The following is an 18,569-nucleotide window of genomic DNA, read 5'->3' on the forward strand; positions in this document are numbered from 1 at the left end:
CAGGGGCCTGTTGCTTAGGCTGACAGTGACCCCTACAGGATGCTTGCGCAGCACGAGATGGTCCCGGATTCCAGGTGGAAGGAACTTTACTAACCCTGCTGTGCCTGTTCTGGTTTGCAGACACCATCCCAGAGGACTTCCAAGAGTTTCAAACCCAGAATTTCGATCGCCTGGATAATTAAACCAAAGAAGCAATCCATAATTGTTTTTCCAAGCACTAAAGCCATATATTTTTTAACTTACTACACCTTTTTTTTATATACACTGTGCCTGCCTTTTACCAATCCAAATAATATCAAACTTTTTATATGGATGTGGCAATAAAGAAGAGATAATTTCTAAAGCCTGGGCTACTCAGACATTGCTTACATGTGGCTCAGGCTTTGATGGTGTGTATGTGCTTCTCTGAGGTATACATCTTGAACTTGTAGGGTGAATTTTTGCTTAGACTGGGTGAATCAGTGAGATTGAGCAAGTGCGTGAATCAGGAGACTCAGGCCGAAGGTCTGATCACTGGTCCCTCAGGTTATCTTCACATAAAAGCCTAACAGTGCCATTGCTCACCTCAGCAGCCTCAAAAACACATGCTCAGGGGAACCTTCCCCAAGAAGATTTTTCCTGACCAGTCCTGGAGCCAATCTGTCTAATTCCTTCTGACACCCTCCCCCACTCCACACACACCTTTCCACACCCGCACATTCAGCAGTCATTGTGCTTATTTATATATTTGGCTCCCCCCAGTGGAATGTAAGCTTACTGACATCAAAGACCATGTCTTAACTAAAATCAGTATTCCCAGTACCCAACATAGTTACCTGAAATATAGTAGATATCCAGTAAATGTTTGCTGGCTTGCTGGCTGAATGCCTCTTAAGTAACAAGGACAAAAGTGTAGATGCATCATATAAGCCCTTCCACAACTCAAAAAGCTCTTCACAGGGGCGCCTGGGTGGCTCGGTTAAGCACCCAGCCCTTAGTTTCAGCTCAGGTCATGATCTCACAGGTTTGTGAGATTGAGGCCCATGTTGGGCTCTGCACTGACAGGGTAGAGCCTGCATGGGATTTTCTCTCTCCCTCTCCCTCTGCTCCTCCCCCACTAATGCGTGCTCTCTTGCTCTGTAATAAATTAAAAAAAAAAACCCTCACAACATATGCTCTATGATTATATCAGTAACCTAATTTCAGTGCCTAATTTATACATACCATTCCATTTATAAGGCAAAGATCCAGGCCCATTTTTATAAACTCCCTAAGAATTCTGTTTTAAAGAATATTGCTGGGTAGTAATATATCCTCCTATTCCAATACTCCTGGAGGTATCTTAAGTCATAGATAGAGGATAAACACTATCACCACAGTTTTATCATGATTTCAATAGTCCTAAAGTACGACGCATATGCGTAAACAATAGGAGATATGCAGGATTTCAAGACAGCCCGCTACACATGTAAAGCCTAGAGGTGTCTGTTGCCTCCTAATTCAGGACACTAGATCTCCCACATCAAGGTCTTCAGTGAGTGGACAGAATTCAGGCCTGTCTACCAATTTTTCCCTCCGCTGACACTGTCTAGTCTCCCAGGGGGACTATGTTACAGGAGATACTGTTCAAGGATTTCTGGACCATACTGCTGTCATGGGCTTTTTTCAGTTTGTGGTTTCACACCTATAATTCTTTCCCAGTTCCAAAAAAAAACTAAGAACAAGTTCATTTCATTAGAGATCATCCTCTTTCAATCTTAGTCCTTTTCCTTTTTTTTTTTTTTTTTTTTAATCTCACTGAAAGGTTATTATTTACTGAGCCCTTAGGGCCTCTTGGAGCTCTCTGGCCCATTTGGTCTTCCACACACTGTCAACAATACAGTTAGGTTATACCTTTATAGCTATTTTCATGCCCTTCTGCTGAGTCTTTGGCACTTTACTAGGCAGTCTGTGATGAAAACCACAAATCTGTTTCTTCAGAGATCTCATTCTCATCACCGAAGTATATACCAGATCCTGGACAGGAAATAAACTACTCTGTAAGTTAAAGAGAGTGTGTTAATCAGATCTGGTTGTGAAGCTGAGCTGAATTCTTACAGTATTTTGATCGGACTTTCAGTGAGCCTGATTTCCTTATCAAAACCATCTCTGGCTCCCATATTCTCTCCTTTACTGCCTCCCTGATGCTGGTGGAAAGAGGAGGCAGCCTTTCTGTCCCCTCCCCACCCCCAAGTCTCCCTGCTGTTAGCAATACAGCTGCTCTAGGAAAGCAATATACCCTTAGGAAAGTTTCTTTGATACTTTTGTGTCTATAACCATGCTAGTACCATTGGCCTATAAGAGATCAAGAATATAATTGTATCCCTTAGGGAGCTTATTAGACCATTGGGAAGACAAAGGTCATTATATACAGAGAGCAACAGACCCAGTGATGTGCTGAAGCCAGTGCTTACCAGCTCAGGAGAGCCAACTATTATGTTTTGAAGACAGGATATCCAGTCAAGCTGTTGATGGTTTGATATTAGCCATCATGAGAATATTTACACCACAGAAATTGGCAAACACTACAAAGCAAGGCTCCAGAGAGCTGATGGTCAAACATTTACCAGCACACAACTGGGTGGGGTATACTATCCTGTCTTATTTCTGGTTGTCCCTCCTCAGTATCTTGGGAAATGCTGTAGAAAGCTTGAAACTTTCAGAAAACTTCTTCTTTAAATGGAGAAGCAACAGGAAAAAATGTAGAGAAGAAACTTCTGGACACTGGTCTTGGCAGTGATTTGAATATGATGCCAAAAGCATTCAGCAAAAGCAGAAGTCAGCAAATGGAACTACATCAACCTCAAAAACGTCTGCACAGCAAAAGAAACTAAATGTACATCAGATAAGGGGTTAATATTCAATACATGTAAAGAATTCATACAACTCAATAACAACAAACCCTGATTTTAAATGGACAGAACTAAACAGACATTTTTCCAAAGAGGACATCAAATCGGCCAATAGGCATATGTAAAAATATGCCACGTGACCAACCATCAGAAAAATGCAAATCAATACCATAATGAGTTATCAACTCACACCTGTTAGAATGGCTATCATCAAGACGAGACAAGTGCCGGTGAGAATGTGGTGAAAAGGGAACCCTTTTACACTATTCATATGAATGTAAATTGGTCCAACCACTATGAAAAACAATATGGAGGCTCCTCAAAAAAATTAAAAAGAGCTACCATATACCCAAGGAAAGGAAAACAGGAGTTCAACCACATATCTGCACTCCCATTTATCACAGCATTATTCACAATAGCCAAGATATGGAAACGTGAATGTCCATCAGTGAAGTAAAGGATAAAGAATATGTGGTAAATATACATGGTGGAAAATTATTCAGTCATGAGAAAGAAGGATATCCAGCCATTTGTGACAACATCATGGTCCTTGGGCACAATATTCTAAGCAAGGTAAGTCAGAGAACGAGAAGTACTGTATGATATCACTTACATGTGGAACAGTAAGTGCCACTGGGTGGCACATTTAAACATCTGACTCTTGGCTTTTGCTCAGGTAATGATCTCATGGTTCATGAGTTCCAGCCCCACATTGGCAAAGAGCCTGCTTGGGATTCTCGGTCTCCCTCTCTTTCTGCCCCTCCCTATGCACGTACTCTTTCCTCTCTCTCAAAAATAAATAAACTTAAAAAAAAAAAAAAAGATTGGGGCACCTGACTGGCTCAGTTGGTTGAGCATTCGACTTCAGCTCACGTCATGATCTTGTGGTCCATGAGTTCGAGCCCCGCATCAGGCTCTGTGTTGACAGTTCAGAGACTGGAGCCTGCTTCAGATTCTGTGTCTCCCTCTCTCTCTTCCCCTCTCCAGCTCATGCTCTGTCTCTCTCAAAAATAAACAAACGTTTAAAAAATAAATAAAAAAGATTGATGGTGTTTAAGGGCACAAGCTTGCAATAAGTAGTAAATAAGTCATAGAGATCTAAAGTCTATACAGTATAATGAATGTAGATGATATTGTACAATATTGTACTACAATCAAACTTACTATGAGACTAAAACTTAATTATCCCAACTGCTAAAAAGAAAGAATAATTATATAACATGATAGAGGGGTTAAATATTGCTACAATGGCAATTATATTACAATATATAGATGTATCAAACTAATAAGTTGTATGCATTAAATTTGCACATTACATGTCAAATATATTCAATATTTTAAATGTGGAGAAGTGGAGAAAGTTGTGAGAATCAGGAAACACTTGAAAAAGGCTAGCAAGATGCCTGCGACAAACTATAGCAATGGCCTAGCTGGTGTGGTGCCCTCTCCCCCAACCTGGGAGTTTTTAATATTTATATTCAACTCTAGTGCAGAAACTCAAATTTCTATGAGAGTTCCATCCATGTTAGCAAGGTCTTCATTTGAATCTTATTAACGGCCCTTTCCCCTCCTTGCTCTCCCTTTCTCTCAAAAATAAACAAACATAGGGGCACCTCGGTGGCTCAAATGAGCATCCAACTCTTGATTTCGGCTCAGGTCATGATCTCACAGTTTGTGGGTTTAAGCCCCACATCAGGCTCCATACTGACAGTTCAGAGTCTGCTTGGGATTCTCTCTCTCTCCTTCTCTCTGCTCCTCCCCAGTCACATTCTTTCTTTTTTTTTTTTAAATGTTTATTTATTATTGAGAGAGCACAACAGAGCATGAGCATGGGAAGGGCAGAGAGAGGAGAAGACACAGAATCCGAAGCAGGCTCCAGACTCCGAGCTGTCAGCACAGAGCCTGCCGCGGGGCTTGAACCCACCAACTGAGACACCGTGACCTGAGCCGAAGTCGGAAACCCGACTGAGCCACCCAGGCACCCCATCTCTCTCTAAATAAATAAATAAATAAATAAACTTAAAAAAAATATGTAACTAAAATAAATAAAAAATTTTTTAAAACATAGAATAATTGCCTTATAGAAATAAATATAAAAGAAGAATAATCTTATTAATACCTCTAAGAGTGTGAGCAGCCCTCACTCACTCATGATTTCATACTATTATCTGTCTTCCTCCTGACTGTTCACTGAGATCAAGGGTTCTGAGGAAATGGGAGGAGTGATGGAAAAATGAGAATGTCACTGTGGGGAAAGACCATTCCAGGGTAGACACCCACAAGATGAGGGAAGAGTTTGGGGGGCAGGAGGAGGGCCCTGGGCCATGAAGAGAAGCCCCAGGGGCATGGGAGGAGGGGCTGAGAGGGAAGTAGAGCACCCCCAAAAAAGGAAGCTCTTGCTTCTCTCCTTCCAGGTTATTATTCCCATATCTCAGAATTATCATGGGAGGTTATCCTTAGCTTAATTTTAATTCTGGGCTATAGAGTCAAAGAAAATGAGAAAGATGCAACATCTAGTCACCCATTATTGAAGTATCTGTAAAGCATTTTTTTAATGACCCAGACTAGGAAGATAACTCAGAGTATATTCAAGGGACAGAAAAGAATCTGGTCTGAAAAAAACTTGAGAACTAAATCATTTATATGAACCTACAAAAGTGGGATATGAGGTTCCCTTGTTTGAGGGCACACAGTCCACTGAGAAGTTTACCCTAAATTTCTTGAGACAGTGTAGTTTCCTTAATGGGTAAGGATTTTTAATTCCTAAAAACACTTAGAATTAAGTATAGAGATACTAAACCTACTGTCCTAATATTTTTGTGTAGTGTTTAGGAATTATTTTTGAATATGTGGTATTTAAAGTACTTGAAGGGTGCCTGGCTGGCTCAGTTAGAAGAGCATGTGACTCTTGATCTCAAGGTGAGTTTAAGCCCCACGAGTGTAGAGATTAGTTAAATAAACTTTAAAAAATAAAATACAAATAAATTACTTGAAATATTTTAAATAATTTGGCATATTAGAGAACCTAATAAATTGAACTTGTGATTCAATTAAAAATATATCATTCTGGGGTATCTTAGTGGCTCAGTCGGTTAAGCATCCAACTCTTGGTTTCAGCTCAGGTCATGATCTCCCAGTTTGTAGGTTCAAGCCCCATGTCGAGCTCCACTTGTAGGGTCCCACACTGAAAGCACTAAGCCTGCTTAGGATTCTCTCTCTCTGAGCCACTCCCCCACTTTTGCACTTGAGCATGTGCACATGTGCTATCTATTAAAATAAAGAGACTTTAAAAAAAACACACATTTGAAGCTTCCTCATTTAGGCATGTTTTTAAGTTCCCACTTACAACTAGAGTTTCCATGCTTAGAAACTCATTTTCTGAAATTCAAGTCTTTTTTCCTAACTTATTTGTTCATTTGAAAGCAAAATTGAGCTTCCTATGTTCTCTGCACTCTACTAGACCTGGGATGCAAAGATATCAGACTCCTATTCCCTAAAGGGCTAAGAACTCCAGAGTCCTAATAATTTACTACCCTCTAATGTAGTCGCTCCCAAACCTTTGGCTTTCTTTTGAGATTTCAAAATAAATTTCAGGGGATGATAAAGGATTGCTGATTTCTTACTTTGCCCAGTTAATTCTCTTGACAACAAACACCTGCTCATTTTAGAAAAAGAGCATTTTGGGGAACTGGGTGATTCAGTCCATTGAGTGCCCACCTCTTGATTTTGGCTCAGGTTAAGATCCCTGGGCCATGAGATTGAGCCCCACATTGGGCTCCATGCTGAGTGTGGAGCCTGATTAAGATTCTCTCTGTCCCTCTCCCTGGCTCTCACTCTCTAAAATAAAGGAATGGGATGGGATGGGATACAATGCAATGAGATGGAATTGAATGGACCACAATGCAACACAATGCAACATAAATAAAATAAAATAAAATAAAATAAAATAAAATAAAATAAAATAAAATAAAATAAAATAAAATAAAATAAAATAATATAAAATGGTAAAGGTAAAGCATATTCCCAGTCTCAGAAAGGTGGTTCTCATTAAAATTGCAGATAAAAATCAGTTGGGGAGGGGTGCCTGGGTGGCTCAGTCAGTTAAGCGTTTGACTTTGGCTCAGGTCATGATCTCACAGTTTCATGAGTTCAAGCCTTGTTTCAGGTGAGCTCAAACCCCGGTGAACCCGGCTTCTCTCTCTCTCTCTGCCCCTCATGGGATATTCTCTCCCTCTCTCTCTCTGCCCCTTGCTCACTTGTGCCCTCTCTCTCTCTTAAAAAAAAAAAAAAAAAATCAGCTGGAGAAACTTAAAAAATAAATCTATGCCCTGCCCCCAACCAATTAAATTAGAATATCTGTGGATTTGACCACAGCATCCATTATTTTTTTTTTAACGTTTATTTATTTTTGAGACAGAAAGAGACAGAGCATGAACAGGGGAGGGGCAGAGAGAGAGGGAGACACAGAATCTGAAACAGGCTCCAGGCTCTGAGCTGTCAGCACAGAGCCCGACGCGGGGCTCGAACTCACGGACCATGAGATCATGACCTGAGCCGAAGTCGGATGCTTAACCGACCAAGCCCCCCAGGTGCCCCTACATCCATTATTTTTAAAAAATCTTTCAGGGTTGGGGCACCTGGGGGGCTCAGTCGGTTAAGTATCCAACTCTTGATCTAGGCTCAGGTCATGGTCTTGTGGGTTCCTGGAACAGAGCACTGTGTGGGGCTCCATACCAGCAGTGCAGAGCCTGCTTAGGATCTCTCTCCTTCTCTCTCTGCCCCTCCCCCCTGCTTGCACTCTCTCAAAATAAAAATATAAACATTTTTATTTATATATAATATATATATATAATATGTATTACATATTATATATACGTCTGTACATATAGTTGTGTATTTGACTTTAGACTTCTGATTTTAAGTTAAAAGGTATGGAAGAATTTGGCTGACTATATAAATAAGAGTGAGGTGATTAAGATAAATTAAATCCACAATATTTATAAGTTTGTTATATTTACAAGAGTTACTTGAGTACCTAGGTAGTTTTTGCCAGACAAATGATACGAAAATTAATTTTATAAATGAAATTTAAACATACTAAGTTTGGGGGAATCTAGATGGCTCAGTCAGTTAAGCATCTGACTCGATTTCAGCTCAGGTCATGATTTCATTGTTCGTGGGATCAAGTCTCACATCGAGCTCTGTAGTGACAGCATAAAGCCTGCTTGGGAGTCTATCTCTCTCTAAGTAAATAAATAAACATTTAAAAATAAACATATTAAGTTCATAGTGTATTATACATTAATATAGTATTTTAGATGCTATGAATTAATATATTCAACTTATAAATGCAATTTAAAATTTAAGTTTGCAAATGAGACTAAACATTAATCAAAAGCTTAAAAGTGATGATAAATTGTTCTAGAGTACATTTATAAGTACATTTATAGTGCATTTATAATACATTTATAAGTACATTTGTATATTTATGGAGTATAGAAGAGTAAGCAAATTTTTAAGTTGAACTTATAAACTTAAGGTTTTGCAATTTGTATCTTTAATTAATCAAATACTAATTTTAAAAACCTCAGGCACCTGGCTGGCTTATTGGATTGAGCATCTGACTCTTGACTTTGGCTCAGGTCATGACCTCTCAGTTTGTGAGAGGGAGCCCCATGGTGACAGCACATGGTGACAGTAGGATCTGACAGCGCAGAACCTACTTGGGATTCTCTCTCTCCCTCTCTGTCCTTCCCCCTCCCTCTCTCTCTCTTTCAAAATAAGTAAATAAATTTTTTTAAAAAACATAAAAGCCATTAATAGCTTTCTATGTACAAAAACTGCCCTCATAAGCAAAAAATAAAACCAACAAAATACAGTCCAGTGCTAGTCTGGGGAAATACATCGTCAACTCCAAATAAGGAGTGACAGTTGTTCTAGAGCACAGCGCATTTCTACAATGGGGACCGTCACCGCACAGAGGAGAAAAGAGCCTTGGTACCGCTCCCTATGGCTCCCCGGGCATCACCAGGCAGCTGCTACAGCATCTCAATGGCCTGGGTGATGTTGCTTTCAGCAATCAGACCCTCATTTGTTGACCATTTGGTCCAAAGAACATTTCATGCTGGACTCGGGGCCTCAGGTAGGGATGTGGCAAGAAGCACCCCTCTGTTCTCGTCCTCCTACCTGCCACCCCCCCAATGTTAAACCTTAAAAAGAAGTGTAAATGCACCTACTTACCTGGAGGGTTGGGGGTGAATGAGACCTGCAGAATTAAAGCTTCCTTCTCTGGCTAGATGCCCCAGAAGTAACAGTGGCCTCTTCCTGAGCCTGTTGTGAAACAATGACAATTATTTTCCGCATATCACCTGCCTCCTCAGCCATGTAGTAGACATGAATCAGCCCTTGAACTCAGGTTTGTGAGAAAAACCACTTTAATTCCCAAATTCCAACTTGTTTTCATTTTGAAAACTCATTCTCCCAGACTCCAGACAAGTACTACTTGAGTCTTGCTTGGGGTTTCCACTCTTCTCTCAGAATCACCCTAGGGTGACTTCTCAGTACCAAAGTGTTAGGGACTGGGGAATGGCTGTCCACACAGATTCCTCCTAACACGACCATGGTCAGCACTCACCACCACCCCCATTCTCAGAGGCCATAAAACCACAAAAGGGCCCCCAAATCTGAATGAACCCCTGGAGCCATTTCTTTACTGGCCCTCACCTGGAGGGCTGCAGGAAGCCCCTCTTCTCCCTCTCTCTCTAGCATGGGACAATCTGTCCCTAATCTGAGAAGGAAAGCCTTATGTCCGCCCGCCCTCCTTGCTTTTGGCAAAGAAATTCTGTCTGTTCCCAGTCTTCCTTTACTTATGGCCCCTAAGTTCCCCTAAAGGCTTAGCTTGCAGGCCAGCTCTGACTCACACATGCCACATCCCCTCTGAGGTAATAAGCTCAGAGTCCACCCTCTGAATGGAGAATTGGGGAATAGGGAAATATCAAAGGGAGATGGGCTCAGTGTCTTCTGGTGCTACCCCACCACATTCTGAATGAGCCCAAATGATGATGACCTAAGGTGTAGTATAGGATTCTCTTTGGGTTTCTGGAGCCTACAAAAAAAAAAAAAAAAAAAGTCACCAGGAATATTGTTTGGAAAAGCCATACTTACAGATTGAAATTGCAGGTGCTCAAGAGGCAGAGGGGTGTGGTGGCAGAGAAAGAAGAGAAAGGGATTCCCCAAGGCTGGGGGAGCAGAGGCATGGTGGAGTTTGGAGTGGACTTGTCTGCTCCACTCCTAAATGGTTTGAGAAATGGAGAGGAGCCTCTGATGGGAGTACCTGGTCATGACTGTGGACTGGACACTTAGCCTGCATCCTGGAGCAGAGATGAGGGCTCTAGATGGCCAAGCTTACAGCAGCAGGCAGGCTGATCTCGAGGAGCACCAATGCAGCCCTCCTAAAGGAAGCACCACCTCCTCCCCCCAATACACACAGAGAACCTGTAGAATGGGGCTAAGGAAGGAGCCCCAGTAAGGACTGACATTGCAGGCTGGCTAGGTGAGAGGGCAGGGGGACAAAGTGAGAGCAGGGAGTGAAAGGGCGGGCCTACACCAGCGGACACCATCTTGTTCTGTGTCCTTCACCTTGACCACACCTCCTCCCCTTGAGTAACACCCCCCCCTCTCCTGCCTAACAGGACTCGGACCCTTCCCCAGCCAATCGGCTGAGGCCATAGCCATTACCTCACCAACTGCCCCTAGGCCCCAATAAAACCTTTGTCCTTTTGAAACTCGCTCTCTCTCCCTGGTATCTCACCTCTGCGTAGGTGCAGGTAGGGGATTGAGCTCGAGCTAGCTTGAATAAAGGCTCTTTTGCTTTTACATTGGACTCGGCTCCCTAGTGGTCTTTGGGGATCACAAATTCTGGGCATAACAGGAGCAGGGCTCTGCTCAGCTCTAACAGAGGGGAGCTGACCAAAGAAAAGTTGAGGAACAGAGGCCACAGGGACCTATGCTCAGGGAAAAGAAGAGGGTCATACAGAGAGCCAGACAACCTCCAGGCCCTATACTCCCAACTCCAGAAGGTGTTTCTGGTGACACTCTCCATCCAACCTCCAGTCACCAGAGGCAGAAACAGGCAGCCTTGGACCCACATGCAGAAATGGGGAGCCCGCCAAGCATATTCACTATTCTAAAACTCCTGCACATGTGTTGTTTCTATAAGAAGAAATGGAATAAACATTAAGAAAGTACCAAAGAAACCAATGAGCCGTTAAAACTGATTCAGCAGCATGGGGCGCCTGGGTGGCTCAGCTGGCTAAGCGTCTGACTTCATTCAGCTCAGGTTATGATCTCACGGCTTGTGGGTTTAAGCCCTGCATCCATCTCTGTGCTGACAGTGTGGAGGAGTGTGCTTCAGATTCTGTATCTCCCTCTCTCTCTGCCCCTCTCCTGCTTGTGCTCTCTCTCTCTCTCTCTCTCTCTCTCAAAAACAAACATTGTTTTAAATAAATAGATAAATAGATTCAGCAGAATATTACCTAAGAGAAGTATGGGTGATTAAATGACATAAAGGGAAAAAAATAAAATGAAAATCAAACAAACAACTTGACCTTACCTCCCAACTCATATCACCAAGGCTGGACCCCAATGCAGTTTCTTCAGCCACTATTTGCTGGACCTGGATTATTCAGTTCCTACTGTTTGGATTTGTTCCTAAAATGAAAAGATGCCTATGTTTAGGCCAGGCCACGTCCTCCACCTAGAAATTCTACAAACAGCCCTGAGAAGTGCTCCACGTGGGTGGAGCACCCTCAAGGGGCAGCTCCTGAAGTCACAGCTTTGGTTCAAAGTACCCTGAAGAAAGGATTCACTTCAAACCCTTATTCAAGCTATGATCTAGCACACATGTCTTCCCTTCACTAAGGTTACCTTACTAAGTAATATCAGGTTTATACATTATAAAACACAATAAGTAATCACTGTGAGGCACATACATCTCTGCAAAGAAGAGTTGTCCAACTATATGAACATCTCTTGCCATATTTGGAGGGGGGGTTGGTTCTTCTAAATAGCTGTTCATTAATTGCTTATTTTATAGCACCCACTAGAAAAAAACAGTAGCAGATATCTCAAGTCTAAGAAAAACTTATGGAAGTAAGTTTTTCATTGAAAGTGTTCTCCATTAGGGGCACCTGGGTGGCTCAGTGGGTTAAGCGTGGGACTCTTGATTTCAGCGCAGGTCAGGATCTCATGGTTCCTGAGATGGAGCCCCCTCCATCCTGGGCTCTGCGCTGACAGTAGGGAGCCTGATTGGGATTCTCTCTCTCCCTCTCTCTGCCCCTTCCACTGCTTGTGTACTCTCTCTCTCTCAAAACAAACATAAAAAAGAAAAGAAAAGAAAAGAGAAAAAGGTGTTCTGTTATCTTCACAAGAAGCCCTTTTTTTGTTGTTTGATTTTTGTTTTGTTTTGTTTTCCCATTGAATTCATTTGGGCAGAACGGGAGCCAGGGAGGCTCTGCATCTAAAAGAGGGTGTTCGGCCTCTTGGTGATGAAATGCGGGTTGTGCTGGCGACGCAGGACCCGGTGGGGCAGTGGGAACTTGATTCTTGGAGTCATGGAACTGTCTGACTGCTGCTGGGTGGCACGTGCTGGCTGCAATCTCCTCCACCTTCATGATCTGGATCCAGCAGCCCAGGGAGGGGTGTGGGGTGCCCATGTCTCGGTCGCAGTGGGTGACGGCGCCCTCGTCGTCAGGTCCCTATATGCCCCGTACATGTTGTGGGTGCCACTGCGGGAGTCATAGAGCAGCCAGATGCCGAAGTTCTTCACCCACAAGGGGAATTTCTCAAACACCTGTCCACAGTAGACAATTTCCCCTGAAGCCTTCATCTTCAGACACAAAGTACCAGAAGCGGGACTTGACGATGACATGATTAAGTGCAAATACTCGCAGGAGATACAACAGTGGAGTGCGGCATTTCGGGGTGGGCAGGCAGCACTCCACTACCTTGTACCCTAAAGTGTGCCATCATGGCGCACTGTCCGCTCTCAACAGCCACCCAAGAGAGGATCGCTCCCACCAGACTTCTGAGGACCAGGGGTTGAAAACGAACGTCTCAAAAGTCCCTTTGAGCTCTGTGGTTTCTGTGAGCTGCTGGAGGATGAGTAGTATGCAATATTCTTATCTATACCCTACCCTCAGCCCCTGAATAAAGTATTTGTTGAACTGGAAAAGCCAGTTGCCTCCATTAAGCCAAGAGCAGGAGGCTTCAAACTCTTGTCTTTCTCCACTGAATCCACGAGGGGGCGGCAATCCTCCAAAAACATGACTATTCTGAGGAGGCTGCCCTTTTCTAGCTAAAAAACACCTGAAGTTCATTAAAAATCAAACAACTACCATTTATTACTTATTTTACTCTTAGTAACAACATTGCTAATAGTTCAGTGCTTAAGAACTCATTACCAAAACATTAAATTAAACAAAAACCAACAACCACACATGAAACAAATGATATTTCAATTATTACAGATGAGGCTGTGAATGAACACAGAAGCCTCATTTTTTTTTTTCTCTTTTTCTGGAATTGCCTAGAGAAGACCTTCCTTGTCCCTCAGCCTAAATTCACATGTGGGTCTTCTCTGTGAGCCAAGCAAAGAGCCATTCATCCATCCATTCATCATTCATTCACTCACACATCAAACCAACACCTACTGAGCAACTGCTGTGTGCTAGGCGCTGTGCTAGGCACTGGGAGGAACGCAAAAAAGTACGTGAATCCAGTTGGCATTAGTCCAGGTCTCTATTTGAGTGAGAGCCATTTTCACTCCAACACTGTTAATTGCAAAAGAATAATTTGTTTTAGGACTGGATGAAACTTTATTAAAGCAACTTGCTGGATACGCTTGCTCTCTGACTCTATTTGTAAAGCATTTGTCCACTGAAAGAACCCCCATTTACTTAATCCTGAGAGTTTTTAGCTAAGTAAAAAAAAAAAAGACTTGTCCTAAATGTCTCACCAGAAAGAATGACTTTCCAGGGAACACAACATAGCTTACCAGGCAGGGACAGGTGGCTTGACAGAAGTTAATTCAGTCAAAAACTGTTTGGTCTGCACAGTGTTTTCACTATTCTTGGGGCTTTTTTGTTTGTTTTGTTAACTAATGCAAACTTTAAAAACTGAGACAAATTTGGAGCTCTAGTCTAAGATGACAATGCACAAAGACCCTGAACTCACCTCCTCCACAGGTATACCAAATCTACCCCCATTTGTAGATCAATTCCTCCTGGAGAAGGACCGAGGGCTGTCTGAACAGCTTCTGCACAACAAATGATATAAACAACCCAGAGAGAATGGCAAGAGACGGAGACTGAGCGACAAGGGGAATCCCCATCCCCAACGCTGCCAACTGCACTGGGGAGGGATGCTACCCACAGGCTGGGAGATCCCTCTTCCCTGGAGCACAAAAAAAAAAAAAAAAAAAGCTCAAGTTTAAAAGGGCAACTAGAATATAAACAAACCAACCCTAAAATCCTGCCAGATGGTAGGAGAGTTGCGGGAACACTCTCGAGGTTAGAGGGACTAGTGAGCAGCACAGTTTACATTCCCCCTCCACCTTGACAGTATGGACAGGAGCAGGGCCCAGTGCCATAGCTGGCCTGCTGCCTCAGTGAGCCCCAGGCCCCTAGCTCACAGCAGTCACAGCCATACCACCAAGGCCACCCCACCATGGTGCACACACCAGGACATCCCTGATCGATGCTTACTACAGCTAATGGCAGTTTCACCAAGGCGACACAGGGACAAAGCACCCTGCAACTCTCCAGACCCACATCACTTTGGCTCCAGACAACTTGCCAGGGAACCCCTCCAGTGCAGAGCAACTGGGGGTACACTGACCTTGGCTCTAAGCATTCTGGCACAAACCATCTATACAAAGGATCCCAGAATCCCCTGGCCTGTGCACACCTCAGCTCCAGCCATGCACAGGGTACCCTGGAATACCCTGGCTTGTAATTTCAGCTTCAGCTGTCCTGCCAAGGTACCTTCTGCAGAGAGGGTCCCAGGACCACTCTGGCCCACACCTACTTCAGTCCCAACAATCCCAACAGGGCAGCCTGGGACCCCCAGCCCATGACAGCCACATCTCCAGCCAACCAACCAAAGTCACCAGGAACACACAGTATTCACAGGGGATGGCCTGTGATAAACAAAACCATTCCATCAAGGTTAGGATAAGTAGATGTTTCACCTAATTCACAGAAACATAGTAAGTCAAGCAAAATGAGGAGACAGAGCAATATGTTCCACACAGAAGAATAAGACAAAAATCTCAGAAGGACTTGAAGAATATAATAACTGAAATGAAAAATACCCAAGAGGGAATTAACAGTAGATTAGAGGATGAAAAAGGAAAAATCAGTGATCTGGAAGGCAGGATAAGGGAAAGCACCCAAGATGAAAATAAAAAAGATTTTTTTTATTTTATTTTTATTTTATATTTTTTAAGCACAAGCAGGGAGCAGGGGAGAGGGCAAAGGGGAAGAGGATGAGAGAATCTCAAGCAGACTCCATGTACAGTGCATTTGGTTGATCATGAGGTGGCATTTGGTTGATCACGACCTGAGCCAATCCAAGATTTGGATGCTCAACCAAATGCCACCTCAGCACCCCCAAAAAAGATTTTTTTTGAGAGAGAGATAGAGATAGAGATAAAGAGAGTACAAGCAGGGGAGGGGCAAAAGGAGAGAGAGAATCCCAAACAGGTTCCATGGGGTCCCAACATGGGGCTTGATCCCATGGCTGTGAGCTCATGACCTGAGCCGAAATCAAGAGTGAGACACAACTGACAGAGCTACCAGGCACCCCACAAAAAAACAATGTCCAAAAATGAGGATAGGAGAGACTGAGAAAATGGCAGAGTAAAAGGACCCGTAAGCTCCTTCTATCCCATGGATACAACTAAGTAACACTCATATCAGCATATATAACTAGGAAATAACCCTAAGACAGGCAGAACAAAGTCCACAACTAAAGGCTGGGAAGAAGCCACACTGAGGAAGGTAGGAAGGGTGAAGACACAGTTTGGAAACAAAACAGACCATGGCCACCCATGGTGGGGAGGGAACTGGTAGCACAGAGAAGGGTGAAAAACAAAATTTCACACAAGGGAGCCCACACAGGCAAGACAAATCCCCATAACATTTGGCTTTGAAAGTGAGAGGGGCCAAATTTAGTGAGTTTGTACAACCAGCAGAACTTGAAACCTGGGATTTTTTTAAAAAATCAGAGGTCTCAGCTCTGAAAGAGCCCAGAGGGTGTTAGGAAGCCAAGTCGCCACCCTTAAAGAGCACAACAGCCCATGCAAAAACAGCCCAGAATCAGCAGTTGAAATACACTGGGGCAGATGGGAGGGAGAGTGATTTACTCATCTCAGAGTGTGACTCAGAGAGACAGAGATCACAGAAGCCCCCTCCAGGAACAAACAAACTGGCACATTCCATTTACCTCCTGCTCCCAGCAGCATAAACAGCGGCCACCTACAGTAACAAGTGTACCTCTGACACTCATTACCTAACTTGTTTACACCAAGCCATGCCCACCCACCCCCCACATCAGTAGACCTGCCCTTTCCAGTCACACTGGCCTCAGTCCTGGTGCTACAGTCCCCCTCCCCCAGAAGACTGGCACAAACCCTGCCAACACCACATCTCCTGACCAACAAGGTTTGCAGGATTTCAGTTTCAGTGCCAGCAGTAGCAGCAGGTCTCATTTCACAAGCAGATGAGCACACACCTTGTAAAAACACACCCCACCCCTTCTGAGGAAAAAATATTGCCCACAACAGGCAAAGAGACATGGACTGAAGGGAAAAGAGGTCAGGATGCAACAGCACAGCTCATGATATACACATAAGAGGCACTCCCTGAAGCACCAGGTCCTGGGGATTAGGGGACACTGCACTGCCATGCACTAAGGACCTCTTCTTCTTAAGGCCACTAGCATCAAGAGTAAGACACATAGCTGACTTTTCTAATACATAGAAATGGACACAGAGAGTTAGACAAAATGTGGAGACAGAGAACTATGTCCCAAATGAAAGACCAGGACCAAACCAGACCAAGAGACCCAAGGAAAACAGATGTAAATAATATGACTTAAAGAGAATTTAAAATAATGATCATAAAGATATTCACTAGACTTGAGAAAAGAGTGGAGGACATCAATGAGATCTTTAACAGAGATTTTTTTTAAAAAAGAACCCATCAGATGGTGTTGCTCATGCCTGAATTTTTTCTATATATAAATAATGTATTTGTACTTTTTTTACTGCCCGACACATCTCTAGAATACACTTTTCAGATTCAAATCTTTGCCTCTTATGACAAAAATGTGTAAGTTCATTTTCTATAGAGATTAAAAAGATAGTTTATGTCAATATCTAGAATACCTGACGAGCATGTTTCTATCACTGATAATTTTTAAAAAGCTTCTTTTACTTTCACAACTCATTATTGATAGTCAGGTACATTTGTCAGAATGTTGTCTCTTTTGGGAAAATATCTATCAAGTTCCTTTCATACAGAGTTGTTTTATCACTGTGCTGTAGCCCTGAAACTAACATAACATTCTGTGTCAACTACACTTCAATAACAATGTAATGAAATGAAATACAGAATATTTAAGATTCTGGGGAAAAAAAGAACGAATCAGAGATGAAGAATACCATAAATGAAATTAAAAATACACTTGACGGAATAAACAGCAGTCTAGATGAAGTAGAGGAATGAATTAATGAAGTGGAAGACAAAGTAACAGAAAGTAATGAAGCTGACCAAATGAGAAGAAAAAATATGCAAATTAAGAAAAGTCTTAGGGAACTCAGTCTCTACATCAAACGTAATAATATTTGCATTATAGGAATCATAGAAGAAGAGGAGAGCAAAGGCTGCAGAAAATTTATTTGAAGAAATAATAGCTGAAAACTTCCCCAATCTGGAAACAGATATCCACATCCAGGAGGCACAGAGATCCCCCTAGAAAATCAACTCAAGGAGGTCCACACCAAGACACATAGTACTGAAAATGGCAAAAAGTAGTGATAAAGAAAAAAACTTTAAAGCAGCAACAGAAAAGAAGATAACATCATTAGATTCTCCCTGTATGTAACTATCAGCAGATTTTTCAGCAGAAGCTTTACAGGCCAGAAGAGGGTGGCATGATATATTCAAAGTCCTGAAAGGGAAAAACCTGCAGCTAAGAATACTCTATCCAGCAAAGCTATCATTCAGAATACAAGGAGAGATAAAGAGTTTCTGAAACAAAAAATAAAGGAATTTGTGACCACTCAGCCTACCCTACAAAAAATATTAAAGGGTACTCTTTGAATGGAAAGGAAAGAACACAAGTGAGAGTATGAAAAGTAAAAAAAAACCATAAAAGCAGTAAAAGTAAGTATTTCTGTAAAAATAAGTCAAAGGATTCACTAAATAAATAAGAGGATGTAAAACACAATACCATATATCTAAAATGTGGGGGACAGGGGGAAGGGGTAGAGAATGGGTTCAAACTTAAGTGAATATCAACTTAATATAGATTGCTATACACAGAAGATGTTATACACAAACCTAATGGTAACCACAAATCAAAACTCAGTAATAGACAGGCAAAGAATAAACAGAAAGGAATTCAAGGAAAGCCAAT

The 18,569-nt window shown here is 42.5% G+C and overlaps 1 protein-coding gene and 1 pseudogene across 1 annotated transcript in view; one reads left to right on the forward strand and one right to left on the reverse strand.

Moving 5' to 3' along the window:
* THBS4 (thrombospondin 4) overlaps nt 1-343 on the forward strand; it is a 45,197-nt gene extending 44,854 nt beyond the window's left edge. The window contains exon 22 of the mRNA XM_042942122.1: nt 121-343. Coding sequence (XP_042798056.1) covers nt 121-182 — 62 coding nt within the window. The 3' untranslated portion in view covers nt 183-343. The remainder of the gene's footprint in view (nt 1-120) is intronic.
* A 12,044-nt stretch (nt 344-12,387) lies between these two features.
* On the reverse strand, nt 12,388-14,517 carry LOC122230202 (annotated as a pseudogene).
* Nucleotides 14,518-18,569: the final 4,052 nt, after the last annotated feature.

The sequence above is a fragment of the Panthera leo genome, chromosome A1 (genome assembly GCF_018350215.1).
Source record: "Panthera leo isolate Ple1 chromosome A1, P.leo_Ple1_pat1.1, whole genome shotgun sequence".
Taxonomy (NCBI): domain Eukaryota; kingdom Metazoa; phylum Chordata; class Mammalia; order Carnivora; family Felidae; genus Panthera; species Panthera leo.